Genomic DNA, 19708 nt, shown 5'->3' on the forward strand with positions numbered 1-19708 from the left:
ATGAATTAAAATCTTTCCCCGAGCTACTTGTTGCTTGAGGATTCAGCTTGCGGGGCCTCAGTGTGCACGAACACTTCTTTTGGCACTTGCACATGAAATGCTCTTTGAACATGACTGTTTCTTATAACAAGGAATCACTCAACATTTGAACAAATGCCTGTCTTAAAAGAATATTCTGAATATTAAAGACAATGGCAGCAGGTGAGATAACAAGGTGTAGAGCTGGATGAACACAGCAGGCCAATCAGCATCAGAGGAGCAGGAAGTTTAACGTTTTGAGCCTAGACCCTTCTTCAGAAATGAAACGTCAGCTTTCCTGCTCCTCTGATGCTGCTTGGCCTGCTGTGTTTATCCAGCTCTACACGTTGTTATCTCAGATTCTCCAACATCTGCAGTTCCTACCTTCTCAGCAGCAGGTGACCTTTATTTACCTGCAGAGCTGCTTCAGCTTCCTCGAGGGCAGGTTTGGCAGCTTCCAGTTTCTCTTCTGCAATGGCCTTGTCGGCAGATATACTGTCTACAATGGCCTGAGCTTTGTCCTTCACCTTTTGAACTTCCACCTTTACTTTCTCAGAAGCTTGGGCTTTTACAGTCACTTCTTTTAAAACCTAAGAAATGAATAGAATAGAAATTTATTGTCACGTGTAAAATACAGTGAAATGTTTTATAAGTCACCCGACTATGGAGCCTACATCAATGTCAGATGTCATACATAGTAATAAGGAAAAAGCAAAATTAAGATAAAGTTCATCTTCAAATACAATGTAGAACATGAATTTAATTTACCAAGATTAATTTTTAAACAAACAGGATGCAAACAGAATGTGACCCAAAATGATTTGAGTTGAATCAGTTTTGTGAGACCTCAAATTTTACCAAATTTGTTTGGGCCAGATTTGAGTCAGTCTATTCAATTTAAGTAAAATAGAAAACAATCAAGCCCTGCCATTTGTGTGTTCGCCAATCATGTGCAAAATTTACCACACATTATTTTGCACATTTCAAGTCTAATTTTCACATGCCCATGGTTTTAAAAAAGCAAAACCAAAAGTAAACACATTTGCTGAGTAAAAGCTGTGTACCATGCATGAATCTTGAACTGCACACGAGCAGGCTGATCTATTAAAATTACACTTTAAGGTTTTCAAGGATCAAAATCCCACGAATGGCAGGGCTTTACTGTATTCAGAGTTAAATACAAACTGTATGAATGCAGCTAGGGGACAGTTTCCAATTGTTCATATGACAACATTGTATACCCGATGAACAAATTTCATATTCCCATTTTTTGCACAGTTGTATTTACATTCCTCCTTAAAGATGCCACTGGACAGATTTAAAAATAGATCTGCTAAAATGCTACGCAGATGGTTAAAAGAAAATGTGACAGAGCTGTTCAAAATTATAAGAGGTGAATAGTGAAAAGGAAAAGGTCCTGTTGAAGTTGCCCGTGGCTGAAGAGAATTGTTACTTGACACAGCAGATTCCACAGTCAGAAAAGTAACCTTTGTATTCATGACAACCAGTTAAGATAATGAGGTGCCTAATAAAAAATCTGAGTGGGAAAGAGAAAACATGTCAAAATCAAAGGCTTTTATACATAATTGCTGCTACATATTATATATAATGTAGGTATACTGAAACTATATATACAACTAATAAAGTAATCTAAAGGAATTTAGATAAATCACTGTAAATAGTAGCGATAAGCCCCATCCCATCAGCAGGGGGGATTGAACAACGAATGGTTCAAACACCAAGTATAACAAAGGAGAAAGTAGATAGCAGTGTAAAGAGGGCATCTGCAAAACATTACTTCATTATAATGACCTTGGGAAAATGAGCAATTGCAGTTTCACAAGGTACCTAACAACAACACCCATTCAGTATGATGCAGCAGTCTGGGGAGGGGCACAACCGTCTGAGGGAAGGAGGCAAGCACTGATGTCAATGTTGCATACAATCATTTTAATGCAGAATGTAAAAATATCCTGTTCCTAACAGGGAAAAGTGGAGTGTCTTGGAGTCTATCTCCGGAGACCTCTTTCAGGCTGTTTGGTACGGAGCTCTGAATAAAGATCGATTTGTACTGCTGAACACCGGACTAAGATTCCTCTTTAAGATCTTTTCCTACAACAGGCCCTCTGGTCAAAACATCAGGAACAAGGCAATACAAGGCACAGCAGTGGATTTCAGTAAGGCATTCAACAAAGTTCTGCATAGTTGACTGGTGAGCAAGGTTAGATCACATGGAATCCAGGTAGAGCTAGCCACTTGGATACAAAATTGATCTGAAGGTAGGAGACAGAGGGTGTCGGTAAGACATTCCACTCCCGCACATCCCAGATGTCCAAGTTCTTTAAGGACCGCAACTTTCCCCCCACGGTGATCGAGAATGCCCTTGACCGCGTCTCCCGCATTTCCCGCGACACATCCCTCACACCCCGCCCCCGCCACAACCGCCCCAAGAGGATCCCCCTCGTTCTCACACACCACCCTACCAACCTCCGGATACAACGCATTATCCTCCGACACTTCCGCCATTTACAATCCGACCCCACCACCCAAGACATTTTTCCATCCCCTCCCCTGTCTGCTTTCCGGAGAGACCACTCTCTCCGTGACTCCCTTGTTCGCTCCACACTGCCCTCCAACCCCACCACACCCGGCACCTTCCCCTGCAACTGCAGGAAATGCTACACTTGTCCCCACACCTCCTCCCTCACCCCCATCCCAGGCCCCAAGATGACATTCCACATCAAGCAGAGGTTCACCTGCACATCTGCCAATGTGGTATACTGCATCCACTGTACCCGGTGCGGCTTCCTCTACATTGGGGAAACCAAGCGGAGGCTTGGGGACCGCTTTGCAGAACACCTCCGCTCAGTTCGCAACAAACAACTGCGCCTCCCAGTCGCAAACCATTTCCACTCCCCCTCCCATTCTCCAGATGACATGTCCATCATGGGCCTCCTGCACTGCCACAATGATGCCACCCGAAGGTTGCAGGAACAGCAACTCATATTCCGCCTGGGAACCCTGCAGCCATATGGTATCAATGTGGACTTCACCAGTTTCAAAATCTCCCCTTCCACTACTGCATCCCTAAACCAGCCCAGTTCGTCCCCTCCCCCCACTGCACCACACAACCAGCCCAGCTCTTCCCCCCCACCCACTGCATCCCAAAACCAGTCCAACCTGTCTCTGCCTCCCTAACCGGTTCTTCCTCTCACCCATCCCTTCCTCCCACCCCAAGCCGCACCCCCAGCTACCTACTAACCTCATCCCACCTCCTTGACCTGTCCGTCTTCCCTGGACTGACCTATCCCCTCCCTACCTCCCCACCTACACTCTCTCCACCTATCTTCTTTACTCTCCATCTTCGGTCCGCCTCCCCCTCTCTCCCTATTTATTCCAGTTCCCTCCCCCCATCCCCCTCTCTGATGAAGGGTCTAGGCCCGAAACGTCAGCTTTTGTGCTCCTGAGATGCTGCTTGGCCTGCTGTGTTCATCCAGCCTCACATTTTATTATCTTGTGTCGGTGGAGGGTTGCTTTTTAGACTTGAGGCCTATGACCAGTGGTGTGCCAGAAAGATCGGTGCTGGGTCCACTGCTTTTTGTCATTTATAAAAATGATTTGGTTATGAATATAGCAGAAATGGTTGGTAAGTTTGCAGATGATACTAAAATTGGTGGTGCAATGACAGCGAAGACGGTTATCTCAGAGTGAAATGGGACATTGATCAGACGGGCTGAGGGGTCACGAAGTGGTAGATGGAGTTTAATTTAGATAAAAGTGAGGTGTTGCATTTTGGGAAGGCAAATCAGGTCAAAATGTATACACCCCGGGAGTGGGAGGGGGCATTAAAATGACTTGCGACCGGAAGGAGTTGTCATTTAACGCATCCAGAGTGCAGATGCTCCACAAAGGGGGGAGGTGTAGGGGAAGGTGTAGAATATCCTGCAGTTGCAGGGCTCCCCACGAGTCACACCACCCCCGGCACCTTTTCCTGCAACTGCAGGAAGTGCTATACCTGCGCCCTACACTATTCCCCCTCACCTCCATTCAAGGCCAAAGCAAACCTTTCGTATATGACAGGGGTTCACTTGTACATGTGCCAACTTGGTCGACTGTATCCTCCGCTCCCGATGTGGCCTCCTCTACATCGGTGAGTCCAAGCGGAGACTTGGAGGCCATTTCGTCAAGCATCTGCGCTCTGTATGTGACAAACAACAACACATTCCGGCCGCGAACTATATTAACTTCACCTCCCACTCCCTGGGTGACATGTCCAACCCAGGCATCCTCCAGGGTCACAATGGCACCACCCACAAACTGGAGGAGCAGAATCTCATATTCTGCCTCGGGAACTGACAGCCCAATGGCCTAAACATGGAATTGACTGGCCTCATCCCGTGTCCAATCCTCCCTCTCATCCTTGCCTCCTTGACCTGTCCATCGTCCCTCCCAAATATTTGTCCCTCCCACTTCATTGAACAATCCCCACCACTCCCTACCTGCACTCACCGATCACCATCCCACCTACTTTCTCCAACCCCACCCCTCCTCTCTATTTATTTCTGAGTTCATGTCCACCTCCAACATTTCTGAAGAAGGGTCCCAGTCTGAAATGTCAACTTTCCTGCTTCTCCGGTGCTGCCTGGCCTGCAGTGTTTCTCCTGTTCCACACTTTGTTATCTATATTTTACCGTAAATTATCAATGTGGTTTCAATTAACGATTTCATTTAAGTTATAAATGATCTATTTTCATGTAAATTCAATGCTCAGTGATGTTTCCTCATAGTCCTCATGAACTCATGCTATCATACAAATATTTTTTTAAAAATTATGTGTTTCACACCGATAATTATGCAACTGGGCTAAAGTCCTTTATTCTCAGTAAAAGTATGCAGTCAACTTACATGCCAAGTATATGTCTAAACATGCATGTTGGTGCCAGAAATATGGCATTTTATTTGCCATCATGTATGCCAGGTTGAATATTACACCACAACCTACAACAATCACGATTATTTTGCCCTGGAGACATATGATGTCATAAGATTTTAAATAAACGGCCAATGAAGCATAGTTAAAAAAATCAGACAATTTCTATGAATATTATTTATTACAAGTACATACCATGTCAGCCTTAGCATTGGCTACTTGTAGCTCTCTCTCCTTCACCTCAAGTTCTTTATTTAGTGCAGCCACTGATTCTGAGGCCTCCTTCAGTTTTTCGAGGCCAGTATTCATTCTATAGAAAAAATAAATTTCTATTCTATAGATGGCTTGGCAAAACATTTTGGTTCAATACTCTGTTTGAATTAATAATGTACCGAGATAGAGCATTCCAAGTATTCACCACTCTCTGACAGAAGAAATTCTTCCCTCATCTCAATCCTGAATGACTGATGTTATGCTCTGATACCACGTCCATTTTTCCAGACTCTTCAACCAAGAAACTGTTCAATTCATTCTGCATTTCATTATGTGACAGACTATGTTACTGCTGCTATCAATAAATGTTACTGCAAACAATAACTGAACTCCTCAGGAATGTGTTTGACCAATATCTTGACAATTGAGTCTAGGTAAGACTGCCACATTTTGTCTGAAAAGACCAGTATGAAAAGGCAAAAATAGAAAAAAAACACAAAAAATCTAATACTAGATAATGTAATGATGCACACGTTTATTTAAAAGGCAGTCTGGCCATTAATCACTCAAAGAAAAGCAACAAGTTTGAAAGAAGAAGGCTACAGAATGACAATGGTCAAGCATGTGTGGGGAAGAAAATAAACTTCAAGGCTGGATTAAGATGAAGTTGGTTGATTTAACATTCTTTGATATTAAAAAGTCAACAAATGTGCTAAAATGGGCAATTGTTACTATTGTGTTCATCCCACATTATAAGCACATGTGATTTATTATCACAATGAAGTTACGCACCTTCAAATAACGGGAAACATCAAAACCCTTTCTGAATTAAAAAAAGCAAGAGCACACCAGGAAAGTCATGTGCTCAGTCAGGAACTTGATTTCAGGTCATTGTATCAGTCATCTGCCTGCTTGCTTGAAATCAGAGTCCTGCTGAATATTCTGCTTGAACTTTCTTAGCTAGCTGGGAGAGTCCTGTCTGTATGTCAAGTAATCTGTCTTTTCCTTCTTTTCATCATTCCTTGTATCCAGACCTGGGACATTGCCAGTAATACCTAACCCTGCCTTGGATTATTCTTTATGTTCAGTTTCATTTAAGCAATGTATTTCTGAGTTTTTTGGAATTTTCAAATACGATTTTGGACATTCCTGGTTACTTGAAACAATCTTACCAAATGATCTAGCAGCCAGAATGGTTTCTTTCAATCCAGTAACAGTCATGATCTGTGCAAAATATAGCTAAATCACTGGTTTCAAAAAATAGATATCAAGCAGGAACAAGATATCTCCTCCGGAACACATATTAATTGCTGATATCTGATTTGGAGATGGCATTAAGACTTCTGGTGCTCTGAATCCTCGAGTATCTGCTCTTGAGTAACTTGATGGCATCTTGGAAAAAGGTGCATCAAGATCTATCTGTTGTATAACAACCATATAACATGTACAATAGATGGACGGTGGGTGGGCCTTCATCCTAATCCGTTTGATGATGATATGTTTTGCCACTATTATTTTCCGAACATTATATCTGCATTCTCTGCATGTCTAATCAGCTGACCATTTGTAACTTCAAAATCTTCAGGGCCATGAAGCTTCAAATTTCTTTCCAAGTACACATGAATCTCCCTTTCTATGATTAGCTTGCGTCAGGGCCATAGTTTTTAATGGGCTGCTTGTCCGTGTTGTGTTGATCAATAGTTACAGTTTTTGTAAGTTTTTTCTGGAGGTAGTCAGTGGTTTATTATTTGAACAATTCCCCTGTGAGATTTCAGTCTTTACAGTAGGATATTTGTCATGCACCCAGAAAAGGAAATCCACATTTTACATCAGCTATATTCTGGGATAATCTAAGTCCACAATTGCATACCATTTCAGATGATTAATGTCCAGGAGGTTGCTTGACTTAATGCCACATTGAGTGATGCTGATGAGGTAAATGCATCTCTTGCCTCACCATCCCCAGGTCCTGAATAACAAACTCTAGCAGGTGTGCCATGTATGGAATTCCAAAACGTATTTGAGAAAGTGTCATATAATGGACTCGGCAACAAAACTGTAAGTCCATGCAGTAAAAAGGACACGAGTTTGAAGATGGCTAAATAACAGGAATCAGAGTATAGGGCATTTTCTTTGCAACTGGAGGAAGGCATACAATAGCGTTCCTAAAGGGGTTAGTACTAATACTATTAAACATACTTTTTTCCTTGATTTCAGTGAGCAGATCACAACCCCAATATTTATAAACAAAATGAAACATGGAAATATTATGAAATATGAGAAGGATAATTATATAGTTCAGGATAATTATATAGTTCAAGATGATACAAACAGGATAGTAGAATGGGTAAAGAGGTGCCAGATGAAATCTGATGCTGGGAAGTCTGAAGCTCTACATTTTTTTAGGAAGAAACGGGAGAGGAGAGGCCACAAATCTAAAAGGGGATTGAAAAGCAGAAACTGTTGCAGCCTTATGCCTGCCTCCCAGCCATCATTAGGGCAGACAGTTTCCTTCAAGACTGGATTGTGGTGTCAGGAAAATTCCTGACTCACAGTATCCATGTGCTTGACAAAAATTTAGCCCAACTGTTCTCATTAATGAAGCTGTCAAGAACCAGAAGACACTGAAATAAAATGATTAACCAAAGGATCAATGGTAACATTTTTGTATCATGGGGAATTGTCAAAATTGGGAATGCCCTAACTGAGAGCAGAGGCAGATACAACTGTAGCATTCAAAGGGGAATTAGATAAACATGTGAAGAGTAAGAACTTGCAAAGTTTTGAGACAAGGGTGAGGTTGCATAGCACATTGAGTTGGTCTCACAATAAGTCAGCAGGAATAAAGTGTGCTAAATGGATTGCTTCTGTGCTGTACCCATTCTAAGACTGCCCCACTATCCAAATGCTAGGCACAACATTCACATTACTCTACAAAGCAAAGAAAAGAAAACATACATAAACCAGCCCATGTTACAACTTCATAGATGTTGTGAATAGCATTCCTTGCTCCTTCCTGCCTGGCTCCAGCTTTTTCCATCCACCTTCTGGCAAACTATTTACAAATAATACACTAAAGGGAAGTCCAGGTGTGAAAGTCAGTTCAAACAGCAACATTTTATGGTATGAATTTTATTTCGTTAATAAGAGTTTGATGTTGAATTCCTACCTATTAGCTAATGTTTGGACCTCAGAATGTTTCTCTTTGTAGATTGCTTTATATCCTTGAATGAATGAGAGATAAGATTTCGGCGTCACATGGGTAGATCGGCGATATCTTAGGAAATAGTCCACACATTTCTCAGCCACACCATCTTGGAAGGATCCCATGCACTCAACCACTTCTCTTTTGATCTCAGTGGTGCAGTCAACTCCAAATGAAGATAAGAAATGGTCAGACACTGTTAAAAGCAATAAAAAGTTCCAATTTATTAGAACACAAATTGAATTGTCCTCGGGTAAGTCAGAAGGTAGAAATAAAACAATGCACTTGTTAAGTTTTGTCAACTTCATACTGCAAAGAGATAATTGACCTTCAAAAGCCACAACTGTCTTCCCTTCTGTTGCATATGACTTTAATCAGTGGAATGTTTTCTCTCGATTCCAATCAATGTCAATTTTGCTAGATTTTCTGGGTGCAAAACATCTCTATTTCTTTCACACACATAATTCTGTGGAGGGGTCACTGGACCTGAAACATTAACTCTGTTTTACCCTTCACAGATGCTGCCAGAACCGCTGAGCTTCTCCAGCAACTTTGTTTTTGTTCCGAATTTACAGCATCCACAGTTCTTTAGGTTTTTATTTAGCTTTACTTCTTTGTTGCTTTCCCTGCCACATTGCTTGTCCCTTGGCCCTGAAGGAAGGCCTCTTCTGTCATTCAACTGCCCTGACGTCCATGCTACCACAAAACTTCCTTTTGATCTTATTTAATTCTTTGCTCAACACCTATAACATCCCTCAGTTTTTCCAGTTCTGAACAGTCGTGAAATCTCTGCTCTTCCTGTACAGATGCTGCCTAAACTACTGAGTATTTTTCCAGCATTTTCTGGGTTAATGCAAATAAGCAGACATATTTCTGTTCTCTGCAGCTATTGTGAAAGTTATACTTCTATTTATGTATGCATACATGATGAGGTATAATGGGATTCATGTAAATTATGATGATATAACTGATAACATAACTGCAACATTAGTGAGAGAGATGTCACCAGTCCATAATAAGCACGTGACAAGAAAGATCTTAGACAATAGAGCTGCGTTTGACAACTTGCTGTGTACAGATATAAATAAAAGGTTGTCAGGGTACAAAAGGAACGAAAGAGCCTTACTCAAAGACATGGAGGAAGCAACTTCAGAGACAGTGAACGAGCAGACATTCACACTCCCAGATTCTTCTGATCGGTATTTCAATGCACAGGTAGCCGTACTGGCTTAAAGCACAAGACAAAGCATGATAGCAGCCATGGTAAAAAAAAATCCACCAAAGCCAAGATCTGAGGTTAAAACAGAGCTCAGAGGACACAGCTGGTTTCGGAAGACTCTGAAGCCAGGACAGGATCCCAGAGGTTTCAATTACAGAGCTTCAAAGTGGGATAGGAAAGGGTCACCGACCAACTTACGGGAATGAAATCAGAGATGAACCACATGTCTCTGGCAACATTATGGGGATCAGCAGCAAATAAAGCAGAAAATGTAGATCTTATTCTTGTAGAAGTAGTACAGTCTTATTCTACGGTTTGATCAACAATTTACCAACAACTTCGTTCAAACTCAGACAAATTTTTGCTGTTGAAAATCTAGCAACATGTGTAGAAAGATCAAACAACTCTGTCTGCAACAGTAGTCAAAATATAGTCCAGCAGACCACGTGCTGATTCTAATGAGCAGAAGCAACATTTGACAACAACAGCAGATTTATTGGAGCAGGACCACAGAATGGCTGTACCACAGTTGATGGGAAGAGAATCACAGAATTGCTACGGTTTGAATCAGGCCATTCAGCCCATTGAGTCTGCACCAACCCTCTGAACAGCATACATCCAGACTCAAACCACCTAATCTATCCCTATAACCCTGCATTTCTTCTGGCTAATCCAACTAACCTACATATCCCTGGGCACTATGAGCAATTTAGCATATCATATCCATCTAACCTGTACATCTTTGGGCTGTGGAAGGAAACCACAGCACCTGGAGGAAACCCCATGCAGACACGGGGAGAATGCGCAAACTCCACAAGACAATCGCTTGAGAGTGGAATCAAACTCAGGTCCCTAGCACTGTGAGACAGCAGTGCTAACCACTGAGTCACGATGCCAACCCTGGAAGTTCTACACAAATTCTATGGGACACATCTATGTATCACAAAGTGCATCAATCTGTGCAGGCACTTCAAATAAGATATGGGAAAACATTTTTTCATGCCAACCTCCGCCCATATTGAACCAAGTACTTCTAGAGCCAACTACTTCAACAAGATTTCCAGAAAAGTCATGGGAATAGCTAAGAACAGCTCTTTGATTTTTGGGGGAAGATGTATTTAGTTCTAGTCAACTATTATTCAAGATGGACTGAAGCAGCAAGAATTCACTCAACCACAGTGATCACAGCAGTGTAAAGGATCTTAGTGAGATCTGGTTTCCTGGAAGAATTACTATCAAACAATGGGCTTCTTTTAGTGAATAAGGATTTCAGTAAGTCCAGTTCGGAGGCAGACATCAACCAAGTGATAAGTTCTCCATTCTATCCTCAGTAAAATGGAGAGATACACAGAGCAGTCAAGATCGTGAAGTCACTGATTTGTAAGAACTGTAAGTGAGAATTACTATTACTCAGTTACAGAGCAACAGCAATGAGTAGTAGTTACATGCCAACAAAACTGTTAATGGGGATGAGCTTGAAAATGGATGTTTCTGTTTATTAACACAACCTCAGACCAAACAGAGCCCCTCAAGACATGAGAAGGTTAAACAGCTAGAGAAGAACCAAAGCAAAGAGCAGCAGATGTGATGTGACTTTTGATACAGGGTGAAAACTCTGTCAACTTTGCAGTCAGGGCAAAAAGGGACAGGAAAGTCATATGCCATGGCATCAGTAAAACAGATAAACTGAGATTTTATGTAGGCAGAACACCTGAAGAGATATCGAGGAGGATGAGGAAGGCATGATCTAACTTGAGCCAAGAAGTGGGACCAAATTTGATTATGACATGGTTTTGGGAACAACCATTATGATAATGTATCAGATGGTACGCAGAAGCATAAAACAATTCCAGACATGGTACATCACCGTTACCCTGGTGACGAACAAATGAATTAGATAGGGTTCTGTTGGAGTTCCAGAACATCTCAATCATGAGATTTAGATGTGTGTGGGTGGGTGTGGGATGCAAGATGGAGATCATTGTGATAATGGTGACATTGATAATAAATGATGTTAACGATTACAAAGAGTCTGCATGTAAATAAAAGTAACCTACTGGAATAATGGATGTGAGTTTGCTAGCTGAGGTGGAAGGTTTGTTTTCAGATGTTTCGTCACCATTCTAGGTAACATCATTAGTAAGCCTCCGGTGAAGCACTGGTGTTATGTCCTGCTTTCTATTTATCTGTTTAGGTTTCCTTGGGTTGGTGATGTCATTTCCTGTGTTAGGTTTCCTTGGGTTGGTGATGTCATTTTCTAGCTAGCCACCAGGATACATGAACATCAACTAGCCACAAAAAGACATGACCCACTATTACTAGTATCCTTACATACAGATAAGGAAGGACACCACTTTGATTGGGACAACACATCTATCCTAGGATAAGCTAAACAGAGACACACACGAGAATTCCTAGAAGCATGGCATTCCAACCGGAACTCCATCAACAAACACATTGATTTGGAGCCCATCTACCATCCCCTGAGAAAAATGACAGGAAATGACATCACCAATGCAGGAAATGACATCACCAACCCAAGGAAACCTAAACCGATAAATAGAAAGCGGGACATAACACCAGCGCTTCACCGGAGGCTCAATGATGATGTTACCTAGAATGGTGACGAAACGTCTGAAAACTAACCTTCCAGCTCAGTGAGCAAACTCACATCCAGAACCTCAATATGAGCTACAAATCTTCTCAAAACTTGCTACTGGAATAATGTAGACATTACAGAATGCTAAACTTGGAGATGTGGCAGTCAAAATTCGTGGAATTCAAATTCATGCTTCCCTTAGTTTACGTCACACTTTGGCATACTTGAAGTCTGTTTTAAGATATGTGAACTGTCTTCAGTGCTCAGATCAAAGGTTCCCTGTCAGAACATTTCCTTTCCTGTTCTACAATACTGACTAAATAGATATTTGGAATAATTTTGGTAAACTTTAACCAATTAGAATTTTGGATAAAGAGTAACTTTTTTGACTTTCTCTATTGTAGCCAGACTCACCAGCAACAAGAGCATCTTTTGGCCAACGACTGAACCAGTCCATGGTGCAGCCTGAAATAAGGGCTGGAAACTTCAGTGCTCGATTTCGGAACTTCTCTCCCACCGGTGAAAAGCAAAGTACTATGTGAAGATTCTGACGAACTCTACTCATAAAAAAGTCATAGAGATTTTCACCAGTTGGTGGCCTGCGAAGGTATTCCTTCTTCATTTCAGATACTAAGTCACTAGTCATCTCATCCAACTCGTCTCGAGCAAATAGGTTAGAGACCTAGGATCAAAGTAATAAATATTAAGTTGATGATTCCACAATAACAGCAAATATTAAATTACAAAATAAGAAATAGAGCCAGGAGTTTATCATATGGCACTTCAAAATTGTTTTGCCATACATAGGAAACAAGTGCAAACTCCACACAGACAGTCACCTGAGGGTGGAATCGAACCTGGGTCCCCTGGCGCTGTTAGGCAGCAATGCTAACAATGCAGTCATCATGCTGCCCTCTAAAATATTTGCCACTCATATTGGTATTGAAGAAATTGTAATGGTACAATGCATGATATCCATTTCATTCTATAATTGGAATCAAAATCTAAGATCTACTCTGCAAACAATACACCTAGTATGTCCCATTACTTGCAAGGTTCACACTAACCACCCTGTTGCAGGTGAAATCACTTAATCCACGAGCTTCTGCATTGGAGTAAATAAGTAGATTTTTTTGTTGAGTAACCACTTGGATTAGATGCTTCATGGGTGTGACTCAAATATTAGAATTTTTGGTGTGCATGAACTATTACTGATTAGAAGACACATAGAACATAGAACATTACAGCACAGTACAGGCCCTTTGGCCCTCGATGTTGTGCCGACCTGTCATACCGATCTGAATCCCATCTAACCTTCACTATTCCATGTACATCCATATGCTTATCCAATGACGACTTAAAAGTACCTAAAGTTGGCGAATCTACTACCGTTGCAGGCAAAGCGTTCCATTCCCTTACTACTCTCTGAGTAAAGAAACTACCTCTGACATCTGTCCTATATCTTTCACCCCTCAATTTAAAGCTATGCCCCCTCGTGCTCGCCAAGTCTTACATGGTTCATCTTACAAATCAAAACCAATGGGCTTAAAGTGCCACTAAAATATTGAACCCAGCTGACTTTGTGTAAAGAGGTACAGTAAGCAAGTTTACAGGAAGGGAAAACCAGCTTGTCAGGCTTAGCAGCGTCAGTTTAATAAAGCCATAAACATATTATCTGTCCAAAACACCAGCAGATTCTCATTTACCTTTGTTACAAATGCACATATGATCATAAGGCACACTTTGTACAGCATTAAATATATTATTTTAAATTGTGCATCAGTCTTGAAATTTCAAGTTTTTTAAAACAACATGAGAATTACATGCAGACTAGATATTTAGCAATAATATTACGCAAGCTAAAATATATTGCATTATAATAAGTACGACACACACCGTATGTATTCGCTTACGTCCAAGTATTAAATTAAATTACCTCTCCAGATGATAAAACATTGTTCATGTATTCAAGAAAAGATTCATCTTTTATCTCATTATCTGTAAATATAAAAGTCGTTCCTTTGCCTTGATGACCTGCAGTTTTGTATAAAACCTTCAAATCTTCCATCAGGTTACAGCTATTGTATGATCTTAAGTAAGATTGTAGAAACAATTAACTTCTTTTAAAGAATTACCACATTATGAAACATCGAAGCATTCAGCTGAAACACTCAATCAGCAATATCGTGCCCATCAGGATTATTAACATCACTGTATCCTCCCCTTTTTAATGGTTAAAGTATTAATTTCAGTGCATGTTCAGTACAGAGTGATGTGTTAAAATTATGTATATATGAAAAGTTGAAATTTGAACACAAATTTGATAATATTGCTAATTAACCTTATGTTTTATTCAGTTATAGCATCATTAGATGAAAAGTGTTAAAATTCACCATTAATTATCACAAGCAAACCAAAATTGAATATCACTCTTTTCAAAACTACACTGCATTCATTTTGAAGTTTTATGATAACAAAATTAGAAGTTTCAAAGCTGTTGAATATTACTTTCTAAATGATTCTCGAATATTTCATCCTCATTCATTATTATTGTCTTATGGGCAAATTGAGTCTCTTGACGGAGTAAATATTCAAATAAATGTTAAAAGGGCAATGAAAAATGCTTGTACCTTACCTTGTTAGTGTGATTTGGAATGTCTTGTATCCGGCAATAAAGGATGCCAGTTTGGTCAAACTTTGCTTGCCTGACCCACCTACTCCAACAAGCAATGCATTCCCACGAGGTGTGCGGATAATGCGTGAAATCTAGCGATAAAACAAATAATTTAAATGTGTTGTTTTATGTACGAGTTCAGCAAAAAATGCTTTTCTCCTGGACAGAAAAATACAAATTATGTGTGCTCTATTCTCTGCCTAAGAAGGTTGCTAATATAGGGAACACACGACTTGAAAGTGGGGTGGAAGCATATCCCAAAGGAACTGTTGAAAGGCATGTACTTGAAGAGGTCTAGTTTTCATGGTGATAAATATGAATCAGGAGTCTAGGACTAATTTGGATAAATCACACAAGCACATTAAGCTGAAAGGGGAAAATAAACAAAGAACTATAGATGCCAGAAATCAGAAATGAAAACAGAAATTGCTGGAAAATCACACCAGGTCTGACAGCATCTGTGGAGACAAAGCAGAATTGACATTTCAGAAGGCTAAAATGCATCCTTCCATGTAATAAAATTGTATGATCCTATGCAGAGGAGCAAAGATAAGTGAGCTAATTGCAGAGGTCTGCATGGACAATTCCTGGTGTTCCAAAGATTGGCACCACTTTCACTTACATAAAGTCCTGATGGCATCATGATTTTCTAAAGTGTTTCAAAGATAAAGAAGGGAAAAAACAGTATGTAATTTGTGCACAAGAAGATTTGCAAAAGATTGAGACAATCATTAATGATAGTCTGATTTAGATATGCTGAGTGAGAGAAAAGTGCTAGAAGCACTTATCTACCATTAGTTTAATAGTACTATGAGTTCTTTTGCTCTGTAGCTGAGACAGAGCTTCGGATTAACATCTTAGTTGAAAGATGCTATCTTGAACATTACAACTATTATAGGACTGTGCTCAAGTGTTAGCCAGGACTACACACTTATGGGCATTTGGAGTGAAGTTTGACTGAATCAGAGAAAAAAATGCTGCCACTGAATCAAAATGGGAAAGGAGAAACAGCACAGTAATATATTTTCATCAAGATAAACTAACTCATACATTGAACTGCCTAGCTTTTTTATTTAAACCAATCAATGCCATAATCATCACACTTGTCTCAGCCTATTTCTACCCTGACTTGAGGGCTTAAAGTATGCGTTTTGGAGGTGAGGGATAGTTAAGCACTTTCTGTACCTATAAAAGGTTTTCAGTACTGATATGGAGTCAAGCAGCTTCTGAGGCGTTTTCCTTTTTTTTTAGGCTCAAGTTCATTAACACTGAATTACAGGTCATTAACACTGATTTACAGGCACACAATCTATGCAATTTAACTTACTTCAAAGTGGAGAAGGAGAGGGAGACAGCTTGTGGCACTGGGGGCGGAGTGAGGGGAGGCACTAAAGAATGACCATGACTGCCTGAGTAACATGCCTAAAATCTCACTTCACAAAAAAAATTATGAAGTGTGTGAGATAACAAGGTGTAGAGCTGGATGAACACTGCAGGCCAAGCAGCACCAGAGGAGCAGGATCGTTGACGTTTCGGGTCTGGACCCTTTGATTCTGTAATATAACTTGCCGTCCCCATTGCATAAATAGTTCCATGAAACTTGCTCATGACTATTCATTAACTTCAAATGGGTCACTCCTAGTCTCCAATTGTATAGCAACCTATTTCCTTACATCTGGACACATATAATTGCTGTACAGGGAATACAATGAAGATTCCCAGATGGTGGAACTGTCGTATGAACAGAAGGTGGCCAAAATGAGGCTATATTCTCTGGAGTTTTGAAGACTGCACAGTGATCTCATTGAAGCCTACGAAACAGATAAAGGGACGGAGAAGGTAAATGCATGTAAGATGTTTCCCCTGACTAAGGAGTCTAGAACGAGGCAGGGCACATTTAAAAATAAGAGGAATGCTATTTAAGTCTGAGATGAAAAGAGCTTCATTCCCCCAAAAGGTTGTGAATCTTTATGAATTCCCTACTCAGAGACTCTGAAAGCTCAGTCTTTGGGAATATTTAAAGATGCAGTCCACATTACAGTAGAAGAGGTGCTGGAGCTCTTATAAGGTATAAAAAGTCTTCAGGATCAAGTGTATCCCAGAACATCACAGGAAGCTAGGGAAGAAATTGCAGAGATGTTTGTATCATCTACAGGCACGGGTGAGGTGCTAGAGACTGAAAGGCTAATGTTGTGCCTTTAGTTTAGAAAAGTTACAAGGAACTTCAGGGAACTATAGACCAGTGAGTCAGATGAGGTGGATAAATTGTTGGAAGAGATTCTAAAAGACAGGGTTTACATGCATTGGGAGAGGCAAAAACTGATTAGAGATAGTGAGCATGGCTTTGTGTGTGGAAAGTTGTGTCTCACAAACTTAACTAACATTTTTTTGAAGACCTTATCAAGAATATAGATGACGGCAGATCAGTAGACGTTGTCTGCATGACCTTTGGCAAAGGCGTCAACAAGGTTCTGCCTGGTCGAACCTGGTAGACTGATTCGTAAAATTAGATAACATGGGATCCAGGAAAAGCTAGACAACTAGATATAAAATTAGCTTGATACTAGGAGACAGACAGTGGTGGTAGAAGGTTGGTTTTCAGATTGGAAACCTGTGGCCAGTGGTGTTCTGTTAGGATCAGTTCGGCGTCCACTGTTGTTGTCATTTATATAAATGATTTGGATGAGAATATAGGAAGCATGGATGGTAAGTTTGCAGATGACACCAAAATTGGTGGCAGAGTGGTCAGTGGAGAAGTCTAAGAGAACACCCTATCTTGAACTGCTGGGCCATTGGGCCAAGGAATGGCAGATGGAGTTTAGAATCATACAGTCACAGAGATATACAGCATGGAAACAGATCCTTCAGTCCAACTCATGCATGCCAACCAGACAAACTAAGCTAATTTAGTCCCATTCTCCAGCATTTGGCCCATATCCCTGTAAATCTTTCTAATTCATATACCCGACCAAATGCCTTTTAGATGTTGTAATTGTACCATCCTCCATCACTTCTGGCAGCTCATTCCATACATGCACCTCTGTGCGAAAAAGCTGCCCATTAGGTCCCTTTTATATCTTTCCACTCTCAACTTAAACCTATGCCCCTCTAATTTTGGACTCCCCACTCCAGGGAAAAGACCTTGCCTTTATATCCTATTGATGCCCTGCATGATTTTATAAACTTCTATTAGATCACCCCTCAGCCTTCGACACTCCAGAGAAAATAGATCCAGCCTATTCAGTCTCTCCCTATAGCTTAAACCCTCCAACCCTAGCAACATCCTTGTAAATCTTTTCTAGTTTTACAACATTTTTCCTATAGGAGAGAGACCAGAATTGCATGCAATACTCCAAAAGTGGCTGAACCAATGTAATCTACAGCCACAACGTGAACTCCCAACTCCTACACTCAATGACAACAAGGTGTAGAGCTGGATGAACACAGCAGGCCAAGCAGCATCAGAGAAGCAGCAAGGCTGATGTTTTGGGCCTATACCAGGTCTAGAGGGGTCTAGGTCTGAAACGTCAACCTTCCTGCTCCTCTGATGCTGCTTGGCCTGCTGTGCTCATTCAGCTCTACACCTTGTTATCTCAGATTCTCCAGCATCTGCAGTTCCTGCTATCTCCTATACTCAATGCACTGAATGTAGATAAATGCAAAGCATTACATTTTGGTAAGACAAACAAGGGCAGCACTTACAGAGTTAATGGGAGGGCCCTAGGGAGCATCATCAAACTGAAAGACCTAGGGGTTCAGATATATTGTTCCTTGAAAGTGATGTCACAGATGGACAGGCTGGTGAAGAAGATGTTTGACATGCTTGCCTTCATTGGTCAGAGCATTGAGTATAGGAGATGGGATGTCATGTTGCAGCTGTACAGCATGTTGGTGAGGCCACTTTTAGCCACTGTGTACAGTTCTGGTTGCTCTGCTATAGGAAGGAAATTATTACGTTGGAAAGGCGGCAGAAAAGACTTACAAAAATGTTTCCAAATCTAGAGAGTTGGAATTATAAAGAGAGGTTATTGGTTAGCATTTCTTTCCCTGGAGTTCGGAGGTTGATGGGTGATTGTATCGAAGTTCGCAGAATCATGAAGAAATACAGGTAAAGTGAACTGCATAGTTCTTTTCCCCATTCTTTACCACATTTAAAAAAAATTGGACCAGGTACATGAATAGGGAAGGGATATGGGCCAAATACAGACAAATGGGACTAGTTTCAGTGTTGTATGGCTCTGTGACTCTATGAGAGATTGATAAATTATCAATGGCATAAAGGGTTCTGGGATAGTGTGGCTAAAAAGATATTGAAAATCAGGCAGGATTGTATTCAATGGTGGAGCACTCCCAACAGGCTGAATGGCCTAATCCTACTCCTGTACTCCAATGTTCCACCAGCTTGTTTGTTTGTGTCCTATATTTCAACTATTCTATATTCTATATAATTCTATATAATTTCACATCATTTATTAATTTAATTCAATTTGATGCATACCATCTACCTCAAATAGAGTAATTAAACTTTCTGTAGCTATCTAATGCCATTTCGAAAAAATTCAATCACTTTCTCTTAATGATTTTACCTTCACTAAGTGAGTCATGGCATCCTTAAAAAAGACCATGTCCAATCCTGCTCCTCGGATGCTGTCATTATACTGCTGCAAAAACATATTTAGTCGATTCTTCAGGTGATCAAAACTTCCAACAGGCTCATAAGTCTTTGGCATATCCACATCAATGTCCTCAGGTCCATCTCCTAAAACAAAAAGTTTTCTTTTATGAATGTATAAACTTAAATAACTTTTGGATTTTCATTTTCCATATTAGGGTCTGATAGCAGCATTAAG

The 19708-nt window shown here is 40.6% G+C and overlaps 1 protein-coding gene across 1 annotated transcript in view; it reads right to left on the reverse strand.

The window, feature by feature from the left end:
• dnah5 (dynein, axonemal, heavy chain 5) overlaps window positions 1–19708 on the reverse strand; it is a 372198-nt gene that overhangs the window by 84933 nt on the left and 267557 nt on the right. The window contains exons 52-58 of the mRNA XM_048562706.2: window positions 19445–19617; window positions 14820–14950; window positions 14121–14274; window positions 12599–12866; window positions 8331–8562; window positions 5144–5258; window positions 432–608 (exon numbers count right to left, since the gene is read on the reverse strand). Of these exons, the coding sequence (XP_048418663.2) occupies window positions 432–608; window positions 5144–5258; window positions 8331–8562; window positions 12599–12866; window positions 14121–14274; window positions 14820–14950; window positions 19445–19617 (1250 nt within the window). The remainder of the gene's footprint in view (window positions 1–431; window positions 609–5143; window positions 5259–8330; window positions 8563–12598; window positions 12867–14120; window positions 14275–14819; window positions 14951–19444; window positions 19618–19708) is intronic.

The sequence above is a fragment of the Stegostoma tigrinum genome, chromosome 2 (assembly GCF_030684315.1).
Source record: "Stegostoma tigrinum isolate sSteTig4 chromosome 2, sSteTig4.hap1, whole genome shotgun sequence".
Taxonomy (NCBI): domain Eukaryota; kingdom Metazoa; phylum Chordata; class Chondrichthyes; order Orectolobiformes; family Stegostomatidae; genus Stegostoma; species Stegostoma tigrinum.